The sequence below is a fragment of the Mustela nivalis genome (genome assembly GCF_964662115.1).
Source record: "Mustela nivalis genome assembly, chromosome: 10".
NCBI classification, from domain to species: Eukaryota; Metazoa; Chordata; class Mammalia; order Carnivora; family Mustelidae; genus Mustela; species Mustela nivalis.
This window is the reverse complement of record NC_139029.1, coordinates 10,475,486-10,502,601: the sequence shown is the minus strand read 5'-3', so window position 1 is coordinate 10,502,601 and position 27,116 is coordinate 10,475,486. Positions and strand designations below refer to the sequence as shown.

The 27,116-nt window shown below is 45.1% G+C and overlaps 1 protein-coding gene across 3 annotated transcripts in view; it reads right to left on the bottom strand.

Annotated features, from left to right (window-relative positions):
* Window positions 1–27,116, bottom strand: part of SPEN (spen family transcriptional repressor) — a 99,668-nt gene that overhangs the window by 2,458 nt on the left and 70,094 nt on the right. For all 3 annotated transcript variants that reach the window (XM_082685427.1, XM_082685429.1, XM_082685428.1), the window contains 7 exons: window positions 24,242–24,393; window positions 19,949–20,074; window positions 18,731–18,844; window positions 17,812–17,925; window positions 16,554–16,654; window positions 911–9,116; window positions 8–517 (listed from right to left, as the gene is read on the bottom strand). In XM_082685427.1, the coding sequence (XP_082541553.1) occupies window positions 8–517; window positions 911–9,116; window positions 16,554–16,654; window positions 17,812–17,925; window positions 18,731–18,844; window positions 19,949–20,074; window positions 24,242–24,393 (9,323 nt within the window). The remainder of the gene's footprint in view (window positions 1–7; window positions 518–910; window positions 9,117–16,553; window positions 16,655–17,811; window positions 17,926–18,730; window positions 18,845–19,948; window positions 20,075–24,241; window positions 24,394–27,116) is intronic.

Genomic DNA, 27,116 nt, shown 5'->3' with positions numbered 1-27,116 from the left:
GACTTACCTTCAGAAGCTGGACCATATCCACAGGCCTCTGGGAAGTCAGGTGTGGAGCAGAATCCGGTTTGGGAGCAGGCTGGGCTTCGGTGTGTGTCAGAGCCAGTCCTGGAGGGGTGCTGGGGCTTGAGGTTGTGGGGACGAACAACGGCTGCTTTGGGGCAGCCTGAGCAGGGAGAGGGGCTGGGAGGTCAGGCTTCATGGAGACGGACACGGGGGAGGGGTAGGAGGTCTGGCTCGTCTCCGCCTGCGCCCTCTGAACCTGCACATGCTGCTCAGCTGGCCTGCTCGCAGGGACAGTTGGGAGGCGAGGCTGGTCTACTCCTGTCTGGGTCCCCTTCGCCTCCTGGGAGACCTGAGGCATCTTGCTGCTTGGGGGTTGGCCCGGCTGGCTGAGCTGGGTGGGCTGGCAAGGCTGCGTGGGCTGGGCAGGCTGTGTGGACTGCACGGGTTGGGCAGGCTGTGTAGACTGTGTAGGCTGAGTGGGCTGCAAGGGCTCACCTTCAGGAGCTGGGCCCTGGAGTTCAGCAGGGGAGAGGGGAAGGGAGTGGAGCGCGTGTCACACACAGCACCCTGCCCCCTGGCCCCCAGCTGTGGGCTCTTGGGCAGGATCCGCTGCAGGCATCCCCGAAGTCAGGCCCACGCAGTGATCCTCTTGGGCACTCAGGATTGAGGGTTCCAGGAAGAGGTCACCCACCCACTCTCCCCAACACCTCTGCACACAAGAGGCAACCCCCCCCACCCCCAACCACCATGAGATCCCTGAGTTCGTCCTCTGCATGGTGATCGGATTCCCGAACCCTGCAGTTTCAGAAGCACCTCTTTAAACTCACAGAAAGGGCACCACGTGTCTGGAATGGTGCCGGCAACTCAACCACCACAGGGAGGACGGCTGCTGTGTGGCACTTACCTGAGCGGGAGCCTTGGTCCGAGGAGGTAGACCGATGGAGGCAGCGGCAGGAAACTGAGTGTGCGTGAGCTGAGCAGGGCCGTGGTAGGTGCGGATATCTCCGTATCTGTACTCCTGGAACAGCTCCCCACTGGAGTGCACGATCTGCACGCCGTGGGTCACCACCACAGGCGGGGTCAGAGGCAGCCCCTGCAGCTGGTTGCTGGGGGTGACCGTGAGGATGCGGGCCTCCCCGTGGGGGGCGGGGGCCGGGGCAGGGGCTGTGGCTGCCTTGGCTTCCGCCGTCTTGGTGGTGTCCTTCCCAGGCTGCTGTGGGACCTTGCTGGCCGGTGGCACCTTCACCACCCCGTCGGCCGCCCGGGGCTGCTCGCTGACCGCCGTCACGTGCGGATGTACCATGATCCTCACGTCCCGGGGCACGGTGTAGGGGTGCAGGCGGTACTCGGACTGCATGACCAGCACCTCAGACTGCACGGGGGCCGCAGCTCGAGCGACAGGGAGGTGGTAATGCACTTCCTCCTCGGGAGGGTGCTGGGGGGCCAGGGCCGGCACGCCAGCTGCGGCCGGCTGCGGTGTGCCCGCGCGCTGCGGGGCCCTGACCTCTATCTGCTGGGGCTGCAGAGGGGCCCGCGGAGAGTGAAGGGTCTCCGGCCGGATGCTGTACGTGATGCTGGGTAGCGCGGGAGTGTTCATTCTCACCTCGCCCTGGGACAGGTGGCTCAGGGACACGGTCTGGGTGATGCTGTGGGGCGGCATGATGACAGACTGCTCCGGGTGTATACTGGAGATGAACTGAGGCACGGGAATGCCCGCAGCCAGCATGACCGTGGCGTTCGTGGAGAGCGCGGCGGACGCGGTGCTGCTGGGGTGGCACGTTCTCGGGAACGGGGCCGGCGCCGGCCCGCTGGGCCGAGGAGAGTGTGCATCTGGCTTTGTGGCTGCCAAGTGGGTGACCGTTCGATCTGTCGGGGTACTGGGCCCCGAGGCAACGTGGTTCACTTCTGCAGGCAGTTTGCTGGGCAGAGCAGGAGGGTGGTGGGGATTGAGGGCGGACCCCAGATTCGCTGGCTGGAGGACCTTGGTCTCTATTTTGAGGGTGACAGGGTCAGCAAGCTTTTTATTAGTGGTGACTATGCTCGGGGTGAGGACCAGCTGGTTGTGAACCAGCACTGGGGGCGTGTTTATGCCCTGGGTGAGAACCTTCACTGTGCCCCCCTGGGTGACAGGTGTGGACACAGAGAGATGAATGGGCTCGGGCTTCTCCAAGGACGGACGGTCTGCCTTCACGGATGAAATCACAGGAGATGCGTTATACGTCTGGGCCGTCAGTACCAGAGTAGAGTGAGTGGCCACATTGGCATAGCCCGAAGGAGCCTGGGGGCCTTTGGGCGAAGGCTGTGACGGGGTGACAGAATCAGGCTTGACCTGGGACTTGGACACTGACTGTTGGAATTCGATGTCCATGGCACTGGCCGGGGGGATCTGGCTGATCTTGGCGCTTATCCGCTGCGGGCCTTCAGTCTTCTGCCCCGAGTAGCTCAGGAGCACGACCCCTTCAGACGTGTTCACACGCAGCCCGGCACCAGAGCCTGTGTCTGCCGGGCGGTCGTCGATCACAGACATAGACCCCGGGTGAAACCGACTGTTCTCATTAGTGCTGGCTCTGGGTTTGCACTTTGCCGACGGTGTGATCACTGCACCTGCCACCGTCACTGTGCCTGTTGTAGTGGCGGTCGCACTGCCAGATGCAGCAGTCACTGCCCCCGCTGTGACGGTCACGGCGCCTGCATTCATGGCGCCGGCGGTGGCGTTCACGGTGCCCACAGTGGCGTTGACCGTGCCCGCGGCGGCATTCACCGCGCCCACGGCGGCATTCACCGGAGCAGTGAGAACGTTCACTGGCCCCGTGAGAACATTCACCGGCCCCTTGAGGACGTTCACGGGACCCGCAGGAGTGTTCACCAAACCCTTCAGCGTGGCCACCGAGCCCTTCACGGGGCCCTTCAGGGCGTTCACGGGGCCGGTCAGGGCGTTCACTGGGACCAAGGAGACGTTCACCAGGCCCGTCAGAGCACTCACCAGACCAGTCAGGGTTTGCGGAGCTGGTTTTGCCAGAGTTATCTTCTGCGAGTTCTCCAGATCAATGCTCACGGGCATCCGGCTAATTACAGAAGTGATTTTGGGAGCGATGACTGGAGCCACCTTTTCCTTTTCAGCCGCTACTGGAACCTCTGGGGCCTGCGTGTCAGAGGTGTTGGGTACTGGAGCTGCTGGTTTTTCTTCTACAAGTGGCTTTTTAGGCTCAACTGGAGGCGGGGGTGGCACCTCATGCAGGCAAGGGGCAGCGCTGACAGGCTCCGCAATGGCAGTGGTGACACTCGTGGAAGTGATGCCAGTGGCAGAGACGTATTTGGGGTCCATGAGGATCTTTCTCAGCGTACTGGAGCTGGTGTCAATGTCAGAAGCTTTTGTGTCTGGGGGAAGAGCCGGAGATGAGGTGGACTGAGCCCGAGGCTCCTCCTGCCTGGTGATCCACTCCGTGACCTTAGGAGGGGGACTCGGGTGTGGCACACCACCAGAGGCAACAGGGGGTGGGAGCTTTGCTGCAGTTACCAAAGGGACCGTGGGGGTGGGTGTGCTTGAGTCACTGGGTGGGGTCACGGGGTCACTTTCGATGATGGAATGCACCTTGAATCTGGCTTGTGGCTCCTCCTCCACTGGTGCGGGCTGGGAGGGAGGGGGAAGGGCCGGGGGCACAGGCGCTCTGGTGGGAGTCTTTGCTTCAACGCTGCTCTCCTGGGACAGATTCTCGATGGACGGAGGAGTCTTGCTTGGGTCGGAAGCACAGGACTCGGGTGAAGCAGACTGGGGCTTTTCTCTCTGCTGCTCTTCCTGTGGAGTTTCTGGGGGTGGCACCGCGGTCCCCTCAGCTGTAGCGGGACTCTTGCTTTGTACTTGGTCAGGTTCGGCGACCTGGGTCTCTGTACTGCCCCCTGTTTTCTTATTTGTATTCCGTTTGCGACGTGACCGACTTGTCTTCTGGCGCCCTTTCTCTTTCCGAGCAAGAGGGACTTCTGCTTCTTTTGGTCCTCTGGCTTCTGGCACTGGCTGGGAGGTTTCGCCACTATTCCCCCCAGCTTCCTTGGTGTCTGCTGGGCCTGCTGAGGGGTCAGGGACACTGGCTGGTGGCCCAGAAGATTCTGTAGGAGCTTCGGTCTCCAGGAGGCCAGACACGGCCTCATTGGTCTCGGGCTCCATTCCTTCCCCAGGGGGCTGCGGCGCCTGAGAGCGAGGCTGCAGATCTGTCTGGGATTCTGCAGGGTAAGGTGCAGCTGCTGGGAAGCTCTCTGCCTCCCCAGAAATGTCATTGATGATGGAGCCAATGGCTGCAGCCAGTTCTGTCTCACTGGCCTGGTGTGCCGGCTTGTCCCCGTCCTCGGTGGAGAGACCCTCTGGTGCATCTGCGGCCGCCGCCTTGAAGGCTGCGGCGGCGCTTTCGGTGAGCTTTGCGATGTTCTCCACAGCCTGCTCCAGCTCCATCTGCTTGGCTAACTGGTTGGCTTCCGGGGAAGGCGCAGAGGCCGACACTCCTTCCTTCTCCTCCGCTGCCGTGTCCGGAGGGGCTGGACCACTGCTCAGCTGGGATGATGAACTCCCTTCCTTCTGCGGACTCTCGCTCTTCTCGGCGGGGCCAGAGGCCACCGCCGCTTCCTTGTCCGCCGCCAGCCCCCCGGAGCCTGCCGCCGCACTCGGACTGACGCTGGTGTCCACGTTTTTCAGATTTGCAGCCTTGTCCGCTGCCGACCTGGAGTTTCGAGATCTTCCTCTCTTGGACTTGGAGTTTTTTTCAGGTGCTGTTTTTTTCTCCACCACTTCAACTGCAGGGACTTCTGGTGCATTTTTGTCTGTGCTAAGTTCCTTTTTGTCACGTTTTTGTTCACCTCCTGCTTCTTCTTTATCAGCTTTGGCTTTTGTGTTTTCTTTCACGTTTACTTGGGGACTCACCTCAGCTGCAGCTTCCAGACGTTCAGCATCTACTTTTGGCTCATTTTTTCCCCTTTTGCCTTGTGGGCCGCCAGCAGCTCCTGACTTTTGGGCTCGTGGGGACCTCCATCCCTCGGCTGGTCTGACGGTCTCAACTGGTTCTTTCACCTCGGTCTCCTCCTCTTCTTCAGCACGGCGGCGTGTTTTCGGAGGCCTCCCCCTCCTCGGGGTGGTGGGGACCGCCGCGGCCTCCTGCAGCTCTCGCTCCAGTCTCTTCCTGGTCACTCGTGGCTGCTCCGTGGGCTCCTTGACAGGAGAGCGGCTCTCGTGGTCAGCCATGGTCGCATAGACACTCCTCACGTTCCGGCGCCTTGTTCGGCTGAGGGGCAGACTTGGTTCAGGGTGTTCCGTGTCGGCGGCTGAGTTTTTAGAGGCCGTCCTGGTAATCTTCTCTGCCTCCATCTTCAACTCTAGAAGCTTCTGGGCTTCTCCCCGAGGAGAACTGGACCGCTTGAGTTTCTCCCGGTCTATGCGCTCGCTCTTCCTGGTGACCGGCTTCTCCACAGTACTTGCCGCGGCGGCCTGGACAGGGGTCTTGGAACGCTTGCTTTTGTTTGGCCTTTTATCTTTTGTAGCCACCGGAGGCTCAACCTCAACATCTTCAGAAGCTTGAGGCTGAACCTCGGGGACAACTTCAGCTTTCTGATTTGCATTAGGTTCAACGTCAGCAGCGGAGTTTGGCTTTTCCACTTTTGGCTCATCGGCTTCCTCAGGCTTCTGGGTCGGTTTGGAAGGCGGCTGGGCACTATCCGGTTCTGGATCTGCGGGGACCTCCGCCTGGGAAAACGAGGCCCCGGGAGTCGGAGGCTTGGTGTCCAGGTAAGGCAGCGGGTCGGCGGTAGAGCCCTCTTCCGCAGCCGAGGGAGGCCCAGCAGCGTCTTTCCTGGTGTCCGCTCCTGAGGGCAGGTCGGCCTGTTCGGGTTGCTGCACCGTGGTGGCCGCCTGCTCAGACACGGGCTTTGCTTCTTCTGAGGTGGAGGCCAGCTCCCTGGGTTTCTCTTCTGTCTCCAGTGGCACCTCCCCTGCTTTTTCACTGGCTGTCGTCTTCTCCAGGGACGACGAGGCTGACTCTGGAGCTGCAGCCGTGACGGCAGGAGGCCCAGTCGGAGGGGGAGTCTTCAGTTCTGCCTCCTTATTCTCAGAAGCCGGTTCTGGGGTCTCGGGATGATCCTCGCTATCTTCCTGTTTCTCAACCTCTTTGGGTTTTTGGTCTTTTTCCTTTTCTTTCTGTTGCATTCGCGTGAGTTCCATAAATCTGCTATGGAAAAGAACTACGGGCTCTTGGATCAAATCGGCTGTGCTGTTTGCGCCATCGGATGTCTGCCGCCCATACAACCTACCAGAAATGAAGTCTGAGTCTTCATCTTTTCTCTCTAGATGCTGCAGTCGCTTGGAATCTTGTTCGAAGATCGAGCTGTGTAAAAAACGAGATGCAAATAATTCTTGTCTTTCCTGTTCTTCTTCTTTATGATCATCTTTTTTGTCATCCATTTTTCCTTCTGAATCAGTCCGAATTTTTTTCTTTTTCATGTACCAGGACGGAATAGGTCTTGGGGCAGAGTCAACCTTTTCTTTATCTTTGTTGTTTCGAAAATTAGCAAAACGGGAGTCCCAATCAAGAAAAGACCAATTTTCTTCTCGAGATGAAGACAGCGATTTAGCTCTCTCGAGCAAAGCCTTGGTGTCTGGTGTGATTGTCTTATCCAGTGCAAAAGAATAAAATTTGTTCCTTTCTAAAGAACTGGAGAGTCTTTCATCTCGCTCACGCAGTTTATCTTCTCTGTCCCTCAATAAAAAAGACAGCCGAGAGCTCTCATATAAAGCAGAGGCTCTGGGGGAGTGGGGCTTGTGCTCACCATCTTCATCAGAATCAGAAGGCACCTCACCAGGTTCCAAGTCACGTATACTCCTCTTTCGAAGGCTGTCTCTCTTAATTATGCTGTTCGGGAAACTCACGTCCAATCTGCTGGCATCCTGTTTCATTTGAGAATCCCACCGATTTAGTTCATCTTCAGAACTCAAGACAGAGAGCTTTATTTTGGCCATGTCTGCCATCTGTTCTCTCCTGCTAGAATCATAAGGATTAAACTTTAAGGACTCTTCTCTGACTGTTATGTTAGAATAGGGGAGACCTTTTTCATCTACTTTAGGAGACCCTTTTACTGACATGAGCCTCGGGGAGCCCACAGGGTCGTCCTCCTCGTGGAAGGAACCATGCCGGATACTGGGAGAGCCGCCAGTCCTTTCGGAGTCTTCACTGATTTGGCGTGAACTCCTGTAATTCCTCTCTCTCTTGGTGCAGATATCAAAATCAACGTGGTCCATCCTTTTCTTTTTGCTGGGAGGAGAGTCATCTGTGACATCTTGGGGGGGTTTGCCCACCTCGTGAACCAGACTCCGTCTTTCATATTCATCTACATCTTTTTTAGGACTGCCGAACTTCTCAGACTTGGCAATTTCCATCTCCATCTGCTGTTTTCTACGACTCTGCTCCATTTGTTTTCGGTAACTCTGCGTGTGATCAATATCAATGCCAATTTTTTCTTCAGTATTTACTGACTGTGGTTTCTCTTGGCCTGATTTACATTCAAGTGTCTCATCGCGAAGACTGCAATAGTTTTTCCTAATATCTTCTCTCTCTGGTCCTTGATCATCTACTAACTGCAGCTGTTTGAGTTGTGGTTTTGAGGGAATGGGTTTTTTGGACTGGATTTCTTGATTTTCCACAGATTCGCACACCAGTTCTCCCAGCCTCGCTTGCAGGTCTGAGGTGGGCCTCGAGCCAGTCCCGGCAGAAACACTGGCAAGCTCCTGACAGTCTTTGGGGCTGGGAACAGCATTAAGTCTGTCTAGTTTGAGTTTTTTAGATTCTCGTTTAAGAATTTCTTTCCTCACGGGCTTTCTTTCTGATTCTCCTTCCCTCAGCAGAATGACATCTCTAGATGATAAGTCAGGCTGCTTTTTTAAAAGTACCCGAGCGTCTTCCATCTCTGGACTACTTTTCTTGACTTCGGATTTTTGCCTTTCTGCTTTCAGATTGGAATCGGCGAAACGCCTCTTCCTTGCTTCCAGTTTTTCCAAATCTGCAGCGCTGACCCCGTCGGCAGTCTGCTCTGGTTTTAGGTGCTTCCTGGGCTTAAGCCTACCTTCCTTATCTACCACCTCTATGTGGCTTGACAGTCCCTTTTCCTTTGGCACTTTCATTCGAACAGATTCCAATTTAGACAAGTCAGACTTAGCAGGCTCCGTCTGACAGACCTGGAGTTTCTGATCTAGGGCAGAAGACTTGGCAGTGTCATTATCAAGCTTGGCTTTCAGCTTTTCCAAAGGAGTGTGGTCAATAACTTTCCCCTCTTTCTCTTTCACTCGAGTCAAAACCACACAGGGCATGAGCTCCAGGCGGTTTTTTGCTATTCCTTCTTTGTCAGCTTTCTCTCTGCTCAGTTTATTAGAACTCCTTGATTTTTCAGGGCTCTGTTCTCTCTCATTTTCTTGGTCTGTCTCTGAAGACTGAGAACTAGGGGAATGAATTTTACCTTTTCGTTTCTGCTTTTCGGTTTTGTCCTTTTCCACTTTTTCCTTCCTTATTAAGCGTCTCTCTCTTTCCACTCTCTCAGGATCAAAAGTCCTTTCTTTATCTGTCTTCTCATTTTTACTATAACGTTCCAAGCGAGATTTGTCAAGTTTATCGTATCTTGGAGGAGAAAGTGAGCTACAGCTCCCACTCCGGTCTGAGGATCGGCTGTAAATCCTCCTTTCAGAATCACTCGGCAGCCGCTCCGACTGTGAAGGGGATGCTCCAGGACTCTGTGGGCGCCGCAAGTGCACTGGGCTCTGACTGCGCTCCATCGGCCTCCTCTCGTGGTCTCTGTCCCGGTCAGACTCAAACCTTTCACGTTCCCGCTCTCGTTCCCTTTGCCGGTAACTGTACTCCCGAATGTCTTGTTCATAAGGGTCACTTCTGTAATCCCTGTACTCACGAGGATCGTCATAGTAGCGTGATTCATAGTAGTCTCCTTGGTAAGTTTCCCATTCTGAATAAAATTCTCGCCCTCGGGCTGGATAGTCCCGTCTGGAATCCTCAGGATAGGCGCCTGGAGTACGAACATTCTCATAATATGTACGATCTTGGCTATAGTCGTAAGATCCCCTTCGTTCCTCTCTACCAAATATGAAAAAGAATGCATTAGTCTTTTGTGTTTTCTTGTCACTGACACGTTAAATATACACATTAGATTACAGAGTCCTAGGATCGAGCACATGGGGCTCCCTGCTCAGCAGAGAGTCTGCTTCCCCAACTCTCCCTCTGCCACTCCCCCAGCCCCTCGCTCTCTCAAATAAATACAATCTTAAAAAAAACAAACAAACTTTGCCATTGTTTACTCTTTAGTTAGACGCGGACCATCCAATACCATCTGCAGCCAAACTCTATGCATGGCTATTGAGAACCTGAAATTTGAGATGTGAATACAGAATACACACTGAACTTGGTAGATTAAAAAAAAAAAAAAAAAAGAAAGAAAGAAAAAAGAAATACTTCAGTAATTTATTTAGCTTGAATATATGTTGAAATATTACTTTAGAAATACTGAGTTGAATAAAATTAATTTTACCTTTTCATTTTTTTACTGTGTTGACTAGGAAATTTAAAACCACAAATTTAGTTTGCATTATGTTTCTACTGGACAGCACTTCAGCCCTTGCCATTCCTTTGGTTGAGGTGTCATGACTTCTAATGAGCACTAGTAACCAATATCACATCCCCACATTTCTAAGTCTCTCATAATTACTTTTCTATCAAAAGATATTCTTGGGGCACCTGGGTGGCTCAGTGTTTAAGCCACTGCCTTCGGCTCAGGTCATAATCCCAGGGTCCTGGGATCGAGCCCCGCATCAGGCTCTCTGCTCAGCAGGGAGCCTGCTTCCTCCTCTCTCTCTCTCTGCCTACTTGTGATCTCTCTCTGTCAAATAAATAAATAAAATCTTAAAAAAAAAAAAAAAAAGATATTCTTACCACAGCTTGGGAAACAAATGCATTATTGGGAAATAACGAGAATAATTTAACTGAAATCCTCCTACCTAACGTGACCCATATGATACTGATAATAGTGCATTTTCTCAATTCGCAATTAAAAAACAAAAAAACGGGGCAGGCCAGTCTCCCTGAGCTGTCTCCTCACTTGTAAAACAGTGGTAACCTTTCCTCATAAGGCTCTTAAGAGGATTAAATAAGATACCAGTTTTAAGAACTTTCCTGACATAGTGTGAGGCACATACTTGACCTTCAGGAATGTTACTTTTCCCCAAGCCACCAACTGAACACAAGCTTTGTGAGAGGATTCCTCAACTGTAAAGGAATTCACCATAGTTTTCTTTAATAGTGACCAATCCGGAGGCATTCAAGATAGGATTAAATGTACACACAAGAACATGTATGACAGAGGGGCGCCTGGGTGGCTCAGTGGGTTAAGCCGCTGCCTTCGGCTCAGGTCATGATCTCAGGGTCCTGGGATCGAGTCCCGCATCGGGCTCTCTGCTCAGCAGGGAGCCTGCTTCCCTCTCTCTCTCTCTGCCTGCCTCTCCATCTACTTGTGATTTCTCTCTGTCAAATAAATAAATAAAATCTTAAAAAAAAAAAAAAAAAAAAAGAACATGTATGACAGATAAAAATTCACCCATAACAGAGATCAATTCTTTCACTCTTGTTCACCCTCCAGTTCTTTTTTTTTTTTTAAGATTTTATTTATTTATTTGACAGACAGAGATCATAAGCTGACAGAGAGCCTAATGCGGGACTTGATCTAAGGACCTTGAGATCACGACCTGAGCCAAAGGCAAAGGCTTAACCCACTGAGCCCTCCAGGTGCCCTCACCCTCTATTTCTGTTCCCTCAAGCAAGTCATACATTCTATGCAGTACTGTCACAAGTGGCTTACTGAAACATAAAAAAAATCCAAAATTTAAGCCCCTAAAGTCATTAGCTTTTTTGGGGTCTTCCTGTAACAGTGTTTGGCTCATAGGAGGCACTGAAGTAACTGCTGAAAAAATGAACCTTAGAAAAATATGTCAAAGCTACTCCTAGGTGGTGTGCTAGCCCACTCTCCAAGAATGTTCTCTTAGATGAAGCATCTAAGACAACATTCAGACACTGGGAACAACAATAACACATTATTCCATGAACTCACACAGAATTTCTCGGTCCAAAGAGAACATTACAGTATATCTGTATCATTTTGTTTAACTGGATTGAAGATGATCTTTCTGAAGTTTCAGAGGAATCAGATTCTTTGCCTAAACAATGACCAGCTACCTTAAAATAAATGTTATAAGGCATGGAATTTGGCTAATTTAATTAATCACCAATGTAAATTCAAACTCCAAGGAAGCACGTTTTCATACATAAAGGTAAACACACTGTATGCTTTCTAATATAAAGTGATTGAGACACCTAGAATAGTCACTGGCTCACTGCCCACGTTAAAACAGTAGGCTTTAAATCATACTATAAAAGCACTCTCCAGTAGGTTTTAGATTAATCAAACTAAATAAAACTACATCCAAAAATACGAAGTTACATAAATCAAAGGCATACGTGTGAATAATTGATTTTGGACATATTTTGCAGGGCTCCCGACCACCTAAAGAAATGAATGTTCCTGCCTTCAAAGAATTCAAGACAAGCAGGAGAGTACAACTGCACACTCATACCTTGGACAAAAAGGGTCTCCAAAGAACCTGGAAAAGCCAGGTTTTGAGAGAACTCTTTTCACATGACTGTGCGATATCCCAACTCCCCTAAGTAGGTGGGAAATTCACCTAAAGCATAATAGGATCGGATCCTATAAATTCACCTTGAGAATCATTTTGGTCAAGTATAAAGCTCAATGCACTAGCAGGTAGGAGCACTGGGCTGATCTCTAGCCCAACGTCTTAGCCTGTGACCTTATCAGGAAGTCATCAATCTTCAGTTCCCACCGAAGGTAACACAGGAGAAGAGTAACCACCCTACCTCTCTGACACAGTATTTGAGGGAATAAATGAAAAGGTACTTTTAAACTGCAGTGCCCTATGCAAACTGGTCCTGTATTCCCGAGCTAAGCTATCATTAGAGGGGAAGCATTTTTTTCATTCCTGCATTAACTATTCAGTGGGATGACTTCCTTCCACTCTACAGAAAGGGCAAAGATCCTCAAGTTCTACTGCAAGGAATGCATTCTGTGAGCACTGCCATCCGAAACGAAATGGGGCAAAACTGAGTCAGAGTTAGGTCCCACATCCGCCTGCTTCCTACATTAGGAGATAAACTCCCCTCAGCAGGGATAAGTAACCACGAGTAAGAACCAAAGAACAAAGCCAGAGGCAGATCATCAGTAAAACGAGTGAATTTAAGTGTTAATTAAAAAAAAAAAAAAAAAAAAAAAAAGGAACACCCACACAGCATTATCCAACCCTCACAAGACACTAGTCTTTGAAAAATATTTAATGTATGCACAGAAGATTCTAATGGATGTTTTATGTCTTCGGTGCCACTAGAACACCAACAAACTTTCCACTAGCTTAAGGAGAAGGCTTCCTATAAGCACTTAAAATGTTTTTTTTTTTGAATGGAAGGTTTTGGTTTATTTATTTATTTTTAAGATTTTATTTATTTATTTGACAGAGAGACAGTGAGAGAGGGAACACAAGCAGGGGGGGTGGGCAGAGGGGGAAGCAGACTTCCCTCTGAGCAGGGAGCCTGATGCAGGGCTCGATCCCAGGACCCTGGGATCATGACCTGAGCTAAAGGCAGCCACTTAATGACTGAGCCACAGGTGCCCCAGCACTTAAAATGTTAACAGTGACTTCAAACTGCTACTTGGGGAGCCAGGATGGAAAATGTTTTCCTCTATCTACAGACCCACATATTCTCCAACATATGCACATGCACTCTCTCTCACACACATATACACAAGCTGACACAGGAAAGCCTTGTATCAAAACTAACTTTCCAGCTAGAGGGCTGTGGATTCATCTACTAGCAAAAAACTATCAAATCCTTAGTAGTTCAAGCTTTTGGGAACTGGACTATGGGGTACATTTTTCATTTTAAAAAACCACCCCAGGGGTGCCTGGGTGGCTCAGTCGGTTGGGCGTCTGCCTTCAGCTCAGCTCCAGTTGTGGTCCCAAGGTCCAAGGATCGAGCCCCATATCGGGCTCCCTGCTTGGTGGGGAGCCTGCTTCTCCCTCTCCTCCCTGCCTGTGCTCTCTCTCACTGTCTCTCTCTCTCTAAGTGGGTAAGTAAAATCTTTAATAAAAATAAAAATTAAAAAAATTAAAAACCACTCCAGGGTATGTGTTGTGGTGAGCACTGTGTATTATTGTGTAAGACTGATGAGTCACAGACCTGCACCCCTGCAACAAATAATACATGTTAATAATAATTTAAGAAAAAAAAATCACTATAGTACCTGGGTGGCTCAGTTAGTTAAGCCTTTGGCTTGGGTCATGATCCCGGAGTTCTGGGATGTGTCCTGCATCAGGCTCCCAGCTCCATGGGAGTCTGCTTCTCCCTCTGACCTCCCCTCTCAAGCTCTCACACTCTCTCTCTCAAATAAATAAATAAAATCTTTAGAAAAAATCACTAATAATCTAAACACCTTGAAATAGATACAAATGCTGCTATACATAAATTTCTGTATGTGTATAAACATATATGTAGTCTATGTGTGTGTATGTGTATACAAATCTTTTCAGTCTTTTTTCTTTGCATATATGTGCACACATGTGCTTTTGTTTTATAAAACTGAGTCATACTATACCTACTGCTTCATAACCCACTTAAAAAACTTTCATTAAATCAGTATTGCATTATTAAATACTTTTAAAATATATATTATATACATAATATATATATTAAATATTTTTTAAAATAAGAATGCAGAGTGGTTCAAATACAAAGTTCAATCAACATTATCTACCATATTAATAAAGAAAAAACATAATTTTAACTGATAATCCAGGGCCCTTTCATGATTTTCAAAAAAAGAAAAAGAAAAAACCCTCATCAAAGGAGGAATAAAAGGAAACTTTCTTTTTTTTTTTTTTTTAAAGATTTTATTTATTTATTTGACAGAGAGAAATTACAAGTACACTGAGAGGCAGGCAGAGAGAGAGAGAAGGAAGCAGGCTCCCTGCTGAGCAGAGAGCCCGATGTGGGACTCGATCCCAGGACCCTGAGATCATGACCTGAGCCGAAGGCAGTGGCTTAACCCACTGAGCCACCCAGGCGCCCCAAAAGGAAACTTTCTGAACATAGTAAGTGTATGGGAGGGTGCCTATGGGGCTCAATTAAGTATCTGCCTTCAGCTCAGGTCATGATGCCAGGGTCCTGGGATTGAGCCCCACATCCGACTCTCTGATCGGCAGAGAGCCCACTTCTCCCTCTCTCTCTGCCCACCACTCCTGCTGCTAGTGCTCTCTCTCTGTGTGTCAAATAACTAAACAAAATCTTAAAAGACAAAACAAAGCAAAAACAATTAAAAAAAAAAAAAAAAAAACCCTCCCCAGGGCCACCTGACTGGCTCAGTTGGTAGAGCATGCAATTTCTGCCCTGGGGGTTCTAAGTTCACTTCCACATTCAGGTGTAGAGATTAGTTAAAAATAAAATCTTTAAAAATAAATTAAAAAAAAAAAAAAAAAAAAACAACTTTCCCAATATTCAATGTCTGTCGTACAATATTCCACAAGGAAAGGACTCAAAAAAAATATGTGTGTGTGTGTGTATATACACACACACACACACACACACATATATACACATACCCCTTCTATGACTAAAACAGAAATAAAGTGCAAAGAACAGGCAGTAATTCTACAGGTTTCTGGCAACTGATCAGGATCTCACAAATACTTCCTGTAGACCCCCCTTTCATACTTAAACTAGAGTGTCTAAAGGCATTTTTCACACACAGCCTTGTAACACATGAACAGGGGTAGAGATCCAGTGGTGACATTCCAGAAGACTTAATCACGGAGGCGTGCCTAGGCAAACAGCTTGATCATGTGGATGATAGCTTCCACTTTCAAATGTGATTGGCTATTGAAGCACTTGATGACACTCTGTTAAGGGGTTTTAATATATTCAGTCCAGAAAAGAGTCAACCACCAGTTTGGGGACAGTTTTAAGCTAATAGAGATAGCCTGGTTCAAACTATAAGACCTAACATGATTCAAAACTGCAATGTTTCCTACAAGCAGGAAAAGAAAAAATCAAATATTACCATGACCCAAAAAAAAATTAACAAGAGGAAATAAGGTTTATTTTTTACATGGCTAAAGTTACCAATTTAAATATGCTTTGGCTCACTTATTCACAAATTATTTAGAAGACTCAATAATTTTTCAAAAGGGGCGCCTGGGTGGCTCAGTGGGTTAAAGCCTCTGCCTTCAGCTCAGGTCATGATCTCAGGGTCCTGGGACCAAGCCCCGCATAGGGCTCTCTGCTTAGCAGGGAGCCTGCTTCCTCCTCTCTCTCTCTGCCTGCCTCTCTGCCTACTTGTGATTTCTGTCTGTCAAATAAATAAAATCTTTAAAAAAAAATTTTTTTTAAAGATTTTATTTATTTATTTGACAGATAGATAGTGAGAGGGAACACAAGCAAGGGAGTGGGAGAGAGAGGAGCAGGCTCCCTGCTGAGCAAGGAGCCTGCCATGGGGCTCGATCCCAGGACACTGGGATCATGACCTGAGCCGAAAGCAGCTAAGCCACCTAGGCACCCCCACAGAAGATTCAAATTTAAAACAAAGAAAGCTCCCGATAATCTTTTCAATTAAAACAAATTAAGGCTCCATGCCTAGTGTGGAGCCTAATGAGGGGCCCGAACTCATGACCCTGACTGAGATCAAGACCTAAACAAAGATCAAGAAGAGTCAGACATTCAACTGAATGAGCCACCCAGAGGCCCCTCAATTATTTTCTGACTAACAGTCTGAGTACACGTACAGTTATAATCTGAATGTTGTCATTACTAAATATACAAGGCACTTAACAGTTTGCAGTGCCCTTCAACATGTTATCATATTTAATTTAAAACTGTTAAGCAGGATGATTTGTATATAAAGTTATAATCTAGCAAAACAGTAACTTTCAAATTCCAGCAGCATTCAGTGAGAAATGTATTTAGCTTAACCTAAATCTCATGAGCCACATGAAAACTGGATTCATAAAAATAAACCTGTGTTTGTGTATGAGGGGATAAAATGAAAGATTTGGGGCGGGGGGGTAAGTGTAGATAAAAGGGGTGAGGGGTGCCTGGGTGGCTCAGTCGTTTAGTGTCTGCTTTCAACTTAGGTCATGACCCCAAATGAGTCCTGGGATTGAGCCCCACATCGGGTTCCCTGCTCAGTGGAAGCCTGCTTCTGTCTCTCTCACTCCCCCTGCTTGTGTTCCCTCTCTAGCTGTGTCTCTGTCAAATAAATAAATAAAATCTTCTGAAAAGGGGGCAAGTGAAAAATAAAAGTTAATCCCATCTAAATTTGATATATTTGAAATTTTAAAATTCAAGCTATGATGATAGGTTTAAAATAAACACCTTCTTACTTGGGAAAAAAAAAATACATACCTTCTTTCTGCTAACATTTCATAAAAGTCTCTGATATCTTGACCAGATTTTTCCATACAGTGATAAAACGCCAGCTGACTTTCTCGATTTGCAAAATCCACCTTAAAAAGAAAGAACAGAAGGTGTTTGATTCAAGTTTCAGGTTTCAAGATGGAAAGCATTACTGAATTTGAAAATCCTTCCCAACATAGCCCTCTGGATAAACTTCAAGTAAGAACAATCTGTCTCAACTAAGTGAAACAGTTCTAACTGAAACTGTATGTTGATAATATGAAATCTCTCTCAAATTCAACAGAATTCTTGATAAAGAACTATAATTTAAACCTCCAGAACCCATACTGAAGGAGTGGAAAAGGCAAAATGGAAAACTGAAACAACACCTATGGAGATTCTAGGTTGCCAAATAATGAGACTGTGTTGCAAATTTGCTGGAACCACGGTTAGAACCTAAAGTGAAATATGGAAGAACATTCAAACTTCCCTCACAGCTGGGCCTTAGTCACTTAAGCCGACGGTACCCATCCTCTATCAAGATCTCATTTCAAAAGACTCGTTCCAATTTAACCATTATAGGTATTAAGTGCATAAACCCCTTCAAGTTATCATGAACAGAGGTTTTTAAACAAAACAGCAGACAAAAGATCGACTGTTCAGTGGTTACCCACTCTTTAGGAGAGAAGGAGAGGAAGAAAGGATCATTCGAGAAGCTGGAATGAGTGACACTTCGAGCTCCCAGGTGTGCAGATACCCACAGGTGAATGTGGGCCAGCCTGCACCAAGAACCTGGGTGTAAAGAAGCACATTTGCTTGAATGACATGATTTTCAGGGAAAATTCTGTGGTTAATGGCCCTGTGGCCTCAAGGAGCCAAGTATACAAATAGTAATAGTTCCTTTAAAAACAGGCCATACAGGGGCGCCTGGGTGGCTCAGTGGGTTAAAGCCTCTGCCTTCGGCTCAGGTCATGATCCCAGGGTCCTGGGATTGAGCATCGTGCTCTCTGCTCAGCGAGGAGCCTGCTTCCTCCTCCCTCTCTCTCTGCCTGCCTCTTTGTCTACTTGTGATCTCTGCCTGTCAAATAAATAAATAAAATCTTTAAAACAAAACAAAACAAAACAAAAACAACAACAACAACAACAACAACAAAACAGGCCATACAGTGCACATCCTGTAAACCCCTGGCCCTGCCGGGCAACTACACAATGCTTTAGTAACAGGGTGGGATCTGGGTGTGATGCTGCTGAAAGTCTCTCTGCACACCTTAATTTTATTCCCGCCGATCTTCCTCCCCTTGGTCTCTTTTACAGCTGCTTGTGCATATTCAATTTCATTGTAGAGAACCAGAGCCATGCCTTTTAAGCGGTCAAACACCACCTATAAAAAACAAAAACAAAAACAAAAGCAAAACAAAAACCAAGTAAGAGCCTCATCCATTAGACTCAGTGTCAATCCCAAGAAATCTTAAGTCTCAAGGACAATGCCAAGAAAAAACATATTTATATACTGTTTATTCTAGAAGAATAAATTAGATACATTTATAAAATAAAATAAATAATAAATTTCAGTGAATTCTGGTTATAAGTAGAATTCTTAAAGCTGGATGTTTTATTTACGCTAGCCGTCTTTATGGTGCATTTCTCTGAACAACAAAAGCTACATCAAAAGAAATGCTGATATTATGCGCCATGCCCACCACAGTGTGAATCTGCTTCCAAGGAGTTCAAAGCTCTCCTTTCACGTACGGGAATGGGGTCCAGAGACCCTCCTGCTGGCGCAGGTACGTACATTACCAACATCAGTTAGATGTGTGTACTCTTGTCCCCACTGCCCCTTTAAAGTCATCTTCTTTTTTTCTTAAATGAAATCTAATTACGTATTAGTGCGAATGTAAATAATTAGATAATTAGACTAATTTTAATGAGATAAAATTATAAAAACCCCTAAGAAACATTCTATTTACCAGTATTATGCAAATTAGTTTCAAAAATTAATCATCTTGGCCAGTTCAAAATAGTTTTCCAAAATACTTCCTCATATCATAAGCTAATAGATACAGTTGTCCTTCTATGACAAGTTATGAGTTACTAAAGAAAAGAAAATGTCAACACTAAAACTTCGGGCTGACAGACAGAATCTGAGAACAGGGAGTCAGACACCAATACCAAAACCTCCCACCTACCTTTACCACAGGCCCATATCGGCAGAAATGTCGTGTTAAATACTGATCCGACACGTTTGAAGAAAGCCCGTCTAACCACACACAGTTTGTGGGCATGCTTTTTCCAAATCCCAGCTGGACAGGAGAGGTGAAATTTCTATTAGTAAAATCACCAATTATTCAACTACAGAATTCTAAGAAAAAAAACCTGCCTTCTGTAGGAATCTTATAGACCATCATCCCAAAGGGCAACCATCTGGTTAAAATCAAATAAAAATTTATATAAAACTAATTCTGCCAGGCTGAGCAAGTATTTATTCACCAGATTTTAATTTATGGACTCCAGGCACTTGGCTTCCTGCCCACCCACCCCCAATTTTATTTATTTATTTTTTTAAAGATTTATTTATTTATGGGGCACCTGGATGGCTCAGTCAGTTAAGCATCTGCCTTCAGCTCAAGTCATGATCCCAGGGTCCAGGAATGGAGTCTCCTGTCTGGATTCCTGCTCAGCGGGGAGCCTGCTTCTCCTGCTCCGTGCCCCCAGGTTGTGCTCTCTCTCTCAACTTTTTTTAAAAAAATATTTATTTATTTCTTTAGGGCCGGGGGGCAGGAGGAGAGGGAGTCTCAAGCAGACTCCATGCTAACAGAGCCCTACTTGGGGCTGGATCTCACAACCGTGAGATCATGACCTGAGCAGAAACCAGGAGTCAGACACTCAAAACCCAGTATGCCACTCAGGTGCCCCAAAATTCTATTTTTTAAGTAATCTCTAACACCCATCATGGGACCTGAACCCTGAACTTACAATCCTGAAATCAAGAGTCACATGCTCTATAGACTGAGCCAGGCAGGCATCCCAGCAAGTATTAATTTTCAGTTTATTTTTATTTTTTAAAGATTTCATTTACTTGACAGAAAGAGACACAGCGAGAGAGGGGAACATAAGCAGGGGGAGTGGGAGAGGGAGAAGCAGGTTCCCCACGGGGCAGGGAGCCCCGATGTGGGGCTCGATGCCAGGACACCAAGATCACGACCTGAGCCAAAGGCAGACGCCCAACGACTGAGCCACCCAGACGCCCCTAATTCAGTTTACAGTATAAGATGATGAGGATGCAAAGCAATATATCACCTTTATGGTTATCTAGCTATACTGCAATTTTAAATAATCATACAAACAAAAAACCTCTAAATCATAACAAATCCTAACAGTATAATAACTTATGCAAAGTCCTTTACCTTGAGGCGGTTATTTCCAAGGTACTCCCCATCCATCTTCTTAATAGCCTTACAAACGCTGGCAATATCACAGTATTGCAAGAACGCATACTGAGGAACTCCGTTTACTTTCTTAATATCAATATCCTGAAAAAACCAATAAGCACCCTCTTAGTGACATGCCAACAGAAAAAAATCAGAATAACCCAAACCCAGATGAAGTGCATATTTCTCAAAAACAGTCATATTCCCCAAAATCATTTTCTTAGTTAAAACTGTACATCGTAAAGCAACTGTAAATAGCCAAGACTACATGCACAGCATTCTTTAGTCACAACATGAAAACCTTCCTATGCGAAGCTCTTTGCAAAAGAAAAACTGCAAACTCAAAATTTTAAATCCACAATACCTGTGTCAGGAGACATTTATGAATACAGAAAAGTTTGTGCTTGACTTAGTGGTACATATACTAAACACTGGAACAACACAGAGAAGAGTAATAAAGAAAAGGCAGCCTATTTAATAAAAACCTAAGAAATACAAGTTGACCCTTGAACAACAATGGGGTAGTGGGGGTGTTGTGGGGGGTACCTAGGTGCCAACCCACAAGGCAGCTGAAAATCCACCTACAACTACTGACTCCCCCAAAACTGAACTACTCGCAGCCTACTGCTGACCAGATGCCTTGCAGATAACACAATTAACACATATTTTGTATATATGATTATTACTGTACTCTTAAAGTAAGCTCAAGAGAATGTTATTAAGAAAATCATAAGGAGGGCGCCTGGGTGGCTCAGTGGGTTAAGCCACTGCCTTCGGCTCAAGTCATGATCTCAGGGTCCTGGGATCGAGGCCCGCATCGGGCTCTCTGCTCAGCAGGGAGCCTGCTTCCTCCTCTCTCTCTCCGCCTGCCTTTCTGCCTACTTGTAATCTCTGTCTGTCAAATAAAAAAATAAATAAAATCTTTAAAAAAAAAAAAAAGAAAAGAAAATCATAAGGAAAAAAGTCCACATATAAGTGGATCCAAGCAGTTAAAACCCATGCTATTCAAGGGTCAACTGTAATTCCCTTCTGCATAATCTAAAATCCTTACTAGGGGCAGGCCACTGAAAATATAATACCTGAGAAGAGTAAAAATGGTAAAGAAATCAAGTTTTCAAAAAGTGATTTAAAATTCGCAATCCTAAATTAGAAGACTTGTCCCACCAGTGTATCTAACCATACCAAGCCTGGTGACTAATATGTATGGCAATAACCTCTCACATCCAAAATCAATCAATACATAAATACCTGAACTATTTTGTGAAGTTGTTACTGAACACCATCCCTAGATTAAAGAAGCACTCTATAAAGGTAAAACCCCATCTCTTTATTTAAGTTTGTTTATTTTTAAGTGATCTCTATACCCAACATGGGGCTCAAACTCGAAACCCTAAGATCAAGAGCCCCATGCTTTTTCAACGAGCCAGCCAGGCGCCCCTAGCCCCATCTCTTTGGAATGTTTGAAACCTGTACTCACACCTGATGGTTCTGGTCCTGCCTACAAAGACAAGGTGGTATAAAAATTTGGCTTACTTACAACATGAACATGGTCCAGAGAGGCAAAACTTGTACTTAAGAACAATAATGACCCATATGGTGACTATCTAAAGTATTCTGTAAATCACAATCTAAAGTATTGCGATGATCTAAGCCTCTTAGGGGTCATAAGCCAATAATCAAAAGCTGAAATAGAACAAAATGAATAATGCACTTAAAGAGCTGTTAGAGGAGTCTTAGAAAAAAAAAAAAGCAGTAATTTAGGGGCACCTGAGTGGCTCAGTTGTTAAGCGTCTGCTTTCGGCTCAGGTCATGATCCCAGAGTCCTGGGATTAAACCCCACATGGGGCTCCCTGCTCATCGGGTAACTGGTTTCTCCCTCTCCCACTCCCCCTGCTTGTGTTCCCTCTCTTGCTGTCTCTCTCCCTCTCTCTGTCAAATAAACAAATAAAAAAATTTTTTTAAAGCAGTAATTTATATTCAAAATAGTTCTACTTAAGTAATGGTAAGGAGGAGCTGATTTTCACCATAATGTAGAAAGTAAAAACCCAGGATTAACTCCATTTAAGAGAAACGGTCTCCAACGAATACTGGTGGGTCGAATCACACATAGGTTCTTCTAGCTATAGCATAATCTGTTATTGATAAGCAGCAGACCATTTCCCCAGAGCTTGTGTGTCATTAAAACAGCTACTCTCGTGAGCAACTGCAAACATGGTGAGATGTGGTTTTCAAACAGAATGCTGATGTGGCCAACTTACTGAGAAGCATGGCTTTTAAAACACAATAATCACTCCATTTTCAGCAACCCTGTCGATGAAAATTTATCTGTGTCCAAATACAACTTATTATACTGCCCCAAAATACAAAGTAGCAGCCACACTCCAAAGTAGGTCTGAAAGTTTTTATCAATTATGAACTGACTCAGGGCGCCTGGGTGGCTCAGCAGTGGGTTAAAGCCTCTGCCTTGGGCTAAGATCGTGATCCCAGGGTCCTTGGATGAGACCTGCATCGGGATCCCTGCTCAGCCGGGAGCCTGCTTCCCTTCCTCTCTCTTTCTGCCTGCCTCCCTGCCTACTTGTGATCTCTGTCTGTCAAATAAATAAATAAAATCTTAAAAAACAAACAAAAACCCAATTATGAACTGACTCATAAATGCCAATCAGGAAAATTTTTTTTTAAGATTTTATTTATTGGGGCACCTGGGTGGCTCAGTGGGTTAAAGCCTCTGCCTTCAGCTCAGGTCATGATCCCAGGGTCTTGGGATCAAGCCCCGCATCGGGCTCTCTGCTCGGCAGAGAGCCTGCTTCTTCCTCTTTCTCTGCCTGCCTCTCTGCCTACTTGTGATCTCTGTCTGTCAAATAAATAAATAAAAATCTTAAAAAAAAAAAATTTTTATTTACTTATTTGACAGAGAGAGAGAGCTAGAGAGAGAGAACAGAAGAAGCAGGGGGAGTGGGAGAGGGAGAAGCAGACTTCCCGCCGAGCAGGGAGCCCAAGGACCCTGAGGATCATGACCTCAGCCAAGGACAGCTGCTTAATGACTGAGCCACCCAGGCGCCCCCCAATCAGCAGATTGAATACTAGATCACTGTCTAAAGACAAAAAAAGCTGGAGCCCACACAGGCAGGTGAACTCCAGGTCACTCATCTCAGCGGGCAGTATAGCTGGAATTAGAGTATATGATAAAAGAACTTAAATTGAAAAAGAAAGGAAAATGTATGTTTTGCTGTTTCTCTAAATATATATTTACAGAATTCTGTACAGAATACTTACAGAATCTGTTTTTTGACTTTCTACCAACCACTTCTCTCTCACTCCTACTCTCCCCATAAGATGAGGTTTAGATCAGCTACAAGCACAAATGTTTTATTCTCCAGATTACACCACTAAACAAATAAGATTTTTGCTTACAACAGCAGTGTGTAAATAAGGCCGAACAGCTGGATGGACAGAATGGATGCATGCAGCATGCACACGCACACACACCCACCCCTGAAAGATTAACAAATGTTTTCTCTACCCAGCACATTTTTTTACTCTCCTAAGTCCAAAGTTACACAGCAATTTCTTTGCTGTTATTAATACAGAAAAAATCTAGGGGAGACAGAAATAATTTTCCTACTTTTTCAAACACAAAACAAAATAGTATATGTATCCCAAGGGTACAAAGCTGTAACCAAACTATTTTCATTAGAAAGTGACTCAAAACTTGAGTCACGAGGATTTGAGTCACGAGGAACAGAAAAACCCTCCAAATTCCTAAATTTAACAATGACTTGCATAATATAAAAAGTGATTCTAATTAAAATTTCAAAATAGAACTGAGCTTCCGGCATGACATCCACGTTCCAGTAATCCCCAAGGTAGTCTGATGTGCACTGTGAGAACACAATACTCACACACTAAGCTTCTGCTTCTTTCTTACAAACACATTTTCTCTTATTTTCCTTCCAACCCACAGGACTAGAGATGGCACTGAACAGCACCCCATGGACAAAGAAAAGTAAGAAAATGGACAGAAAAATATGCATGTAAACAAAATAAAGACAAAGATCTCTTACACAGTTTTACACACACACACAGAATAGTTTTGCTGGGTCATCTTTTAGCAGGAGTAAAAAACACATAAGGCAAATGAGAAACATATTCACTACACCATCTAAATATCATCTTTCCAAATACACTCTGTACTCTGCTATACACTCTGTACTCTGCTTTATGTTTTATGACAAAGATCTAAAACTGTTTTTAGTGTAAAAAGCAACATACCACAATTTCTCCAAAGCGCTGGAAGATGTTGCGAAGGTCATGGTAAGTAGTGGTTTTTTCAAGGTTGCCGATGAAGAGGGTTCTTGTTGCTTTGGGGTGAAATTCATCTATCCTTTCATCCAAAGGACGAAATTCATTTTCACTTTCCGTTTCTGTTAAGTGGGATGGAGACAGAGTAAAAAGAGAAGAGTTTTGTTTGTTTGTTTTTCAAGTAATCTTTACACCCAATGTAAGGCTCAAACGCACAATCAGAAGATCAAGAGTTGCATGCCCTATTGACTGAGCCAGTCAGGTACCCCAAGACAAAGTGTTTTAATGAGTATTTATGTATCATGGGAAAATCTACACTTAAGAAGCTATGTCTCTGAAATACTGGGCTTGACTACCATACAATCTGAAAAATTATATACCTTCAGAAAGAGCTGCCTTTTGCTAACTGCAAAGGCTAAAGAAACTTGTCAACAAAACTTAGGGAGACGTAACACTTTCTTTGATCTTTAAAACAGAAAAGTAGACTGAATTTCAGTCTGCAAGTTGATTTGTTTTAAAAATAATCACTGACACAGAAATAGATTTTAAATTCCAGCAAAAATAGTAATTACTTAAGCCTAATCTTAGGTTCCAAAAATTATGCAGCAGGCTGTCAATGGGAAGTATAAAACTACAATCTGAAACACAAATAAAACTCAACTGAAGGGCGCCTGGATGGCTCAAGATGGTTGGGCGTCTGCCTTCCGCTCAGGTCATGATCCCAGAGTCCTGGGATCGAGTCCCACAAGCGGGGAGCCTAAGTCTCCCCCTCTCTCTCTTGCTTTCATGAATAAATAAATAAAATCTAAAACAAAACAAAACAAAACAAAAAACCCAACTGAAAGCAGCCCAGCTTCATTACTTAATTTTTCAACATTTTAGAAAATATTTAGCATTTTACATTTGTCATACTAATTAACACAGCCCAAGTGCCTAAATGTAGCAATTGTTAGGTAGAAGAATAGTAACTGTATGAAAACGGACTGAAGCAGCACTTAGAAACTTGCTGCTGCAAAGTTCCCAATGACAAACAAGAAGAGACTCAATGACTCTTAAAGTTTCTATTTCTTATGATCAAAGCCCTTGTTCAATGTCTTATTCAAGCATAGCCTTTCTCTGAAGCTTCATTTCTAAACTTCACCCAGGGCAGAACATTCAGTGTTTTGTCATAATAATTATAATACAGCCCACAAAATACATGCTCTCGCTTTTTTAATGTAAAACAAAGCCATCCAAAAAAGTTAATCAGCCTGGCTGGAAGTGTTTAGGGTTATGTACTGAATACTACTGATGTCAACTACAACACTGACATTAAAAAGATTCAAGATCTGAGCTGCTGAGTGAACTCAGAACACACCTCACTTCTGATTCCAGTTTCACGGCTCTAATGATAGCTCAGCTTAACCCTTCCGGCCTCATCAAGGACTATGTGCTTTCACTGAGTCCGGTGGACCCGAAACTGCAATCGCGCATGTACCTGTCTCTATCCCATCATATCTCCTAGGGAGAGATCTCATTTCAAGATTAACTAGGTTTTCTTGAAACTATCTAACAAAGGGCACATATTTAGGAATATTTCATTTAACAGGGGAGGAAAAATAATGAAGAGACAAAATAATTCAGACACATCTTGAGATTTACATTCCAAAAGGCAGAGTAAGAAGGATAAAGCATAATTTGCAATCATTTAAATCTATATTTCTATCAAATAGCTCAGTAAACATTTCAAAACCAGAAATTCAGTTTAGCAAAAATTCTTTTATTTTAGCAAAGATTCTTTTAAAAGTGCACTTTCCATATGTGATCAGAATCAGTTTAAGTCTTAATGCCTATATATCATTTAAAAAATTCTTTTCATGTTTATAGGACTGTAATGCTCTGCACAGGACTGAGAGAGCACAATCTAAGGAAGACACCAGGGGTCTATCTGCAAAATTGGCTTCTTGGATTTAGATCTTTTTAACTATAAGAGGTCCTTGGCCTCAGGAAGTAATCAGCTCCATATGCTTCAATACAAAACATTAATCTTAGCCATCCAACAACATAATTCCACCCTTGTCTCCATACTCTATTCAACTGCTTTCAAATATCCCACTCAAGTGTTTCATGCTTTCCCATCTGGGAAAAGTACCTTTGAATTTTCCTATGCCTGACCCAACCAAACTTCTCAAAATCTTCAATGGCACATGCTTAAAGCCCAATTTACATCCAGGGTGCTAATTAGGTAAAATGCATTTTTACAATAAAAATGTCAAGCTAGCCCCATGACTTGGAGATCTGAGGGCAGTATATTATAATGCTCCTAAATTAGGGCCCCGTTACTTAATAATTATATATGGTTCTAAAAACTTTCTACATAGATTATATGACATTCTAAATAATATTCCTCAGACCAACTGTGACCTGTTCTAAATGTGTTAAATAAGAATTCCTGAGTTGTGCTCAGCTCAGTATAACTTAGGTTAGTACATCTCAAACTTGGCAAAGAAGAGAATGTGAGGGCATAACCTATAATCCCTTTGAATTCCTATGTTTATTATAAAATTATGCACATTTTGCAGTCTTCCCTCTAACAACTCTGTGCTTATTTTAATATATACAAATAACATTTACACATTCTTTTCAGGGAAATTCTATTTTTTCCCTCTTAATTGCCAAATAAATGAATATTCCAAGAGAATGAGCTATGTTTACCTTATAAATTCCACTCAGAATCTTTCTTTCTTTTTTAAAAAGTAGTTCTACACCCAACATGTGGCTCGAACACACATCCCTGAGATCAAGGGCCGCACGCTCCACGGACTGAGCCAGCCAAGTGCCCCTCAAACACTTAGTCTTAAAAATT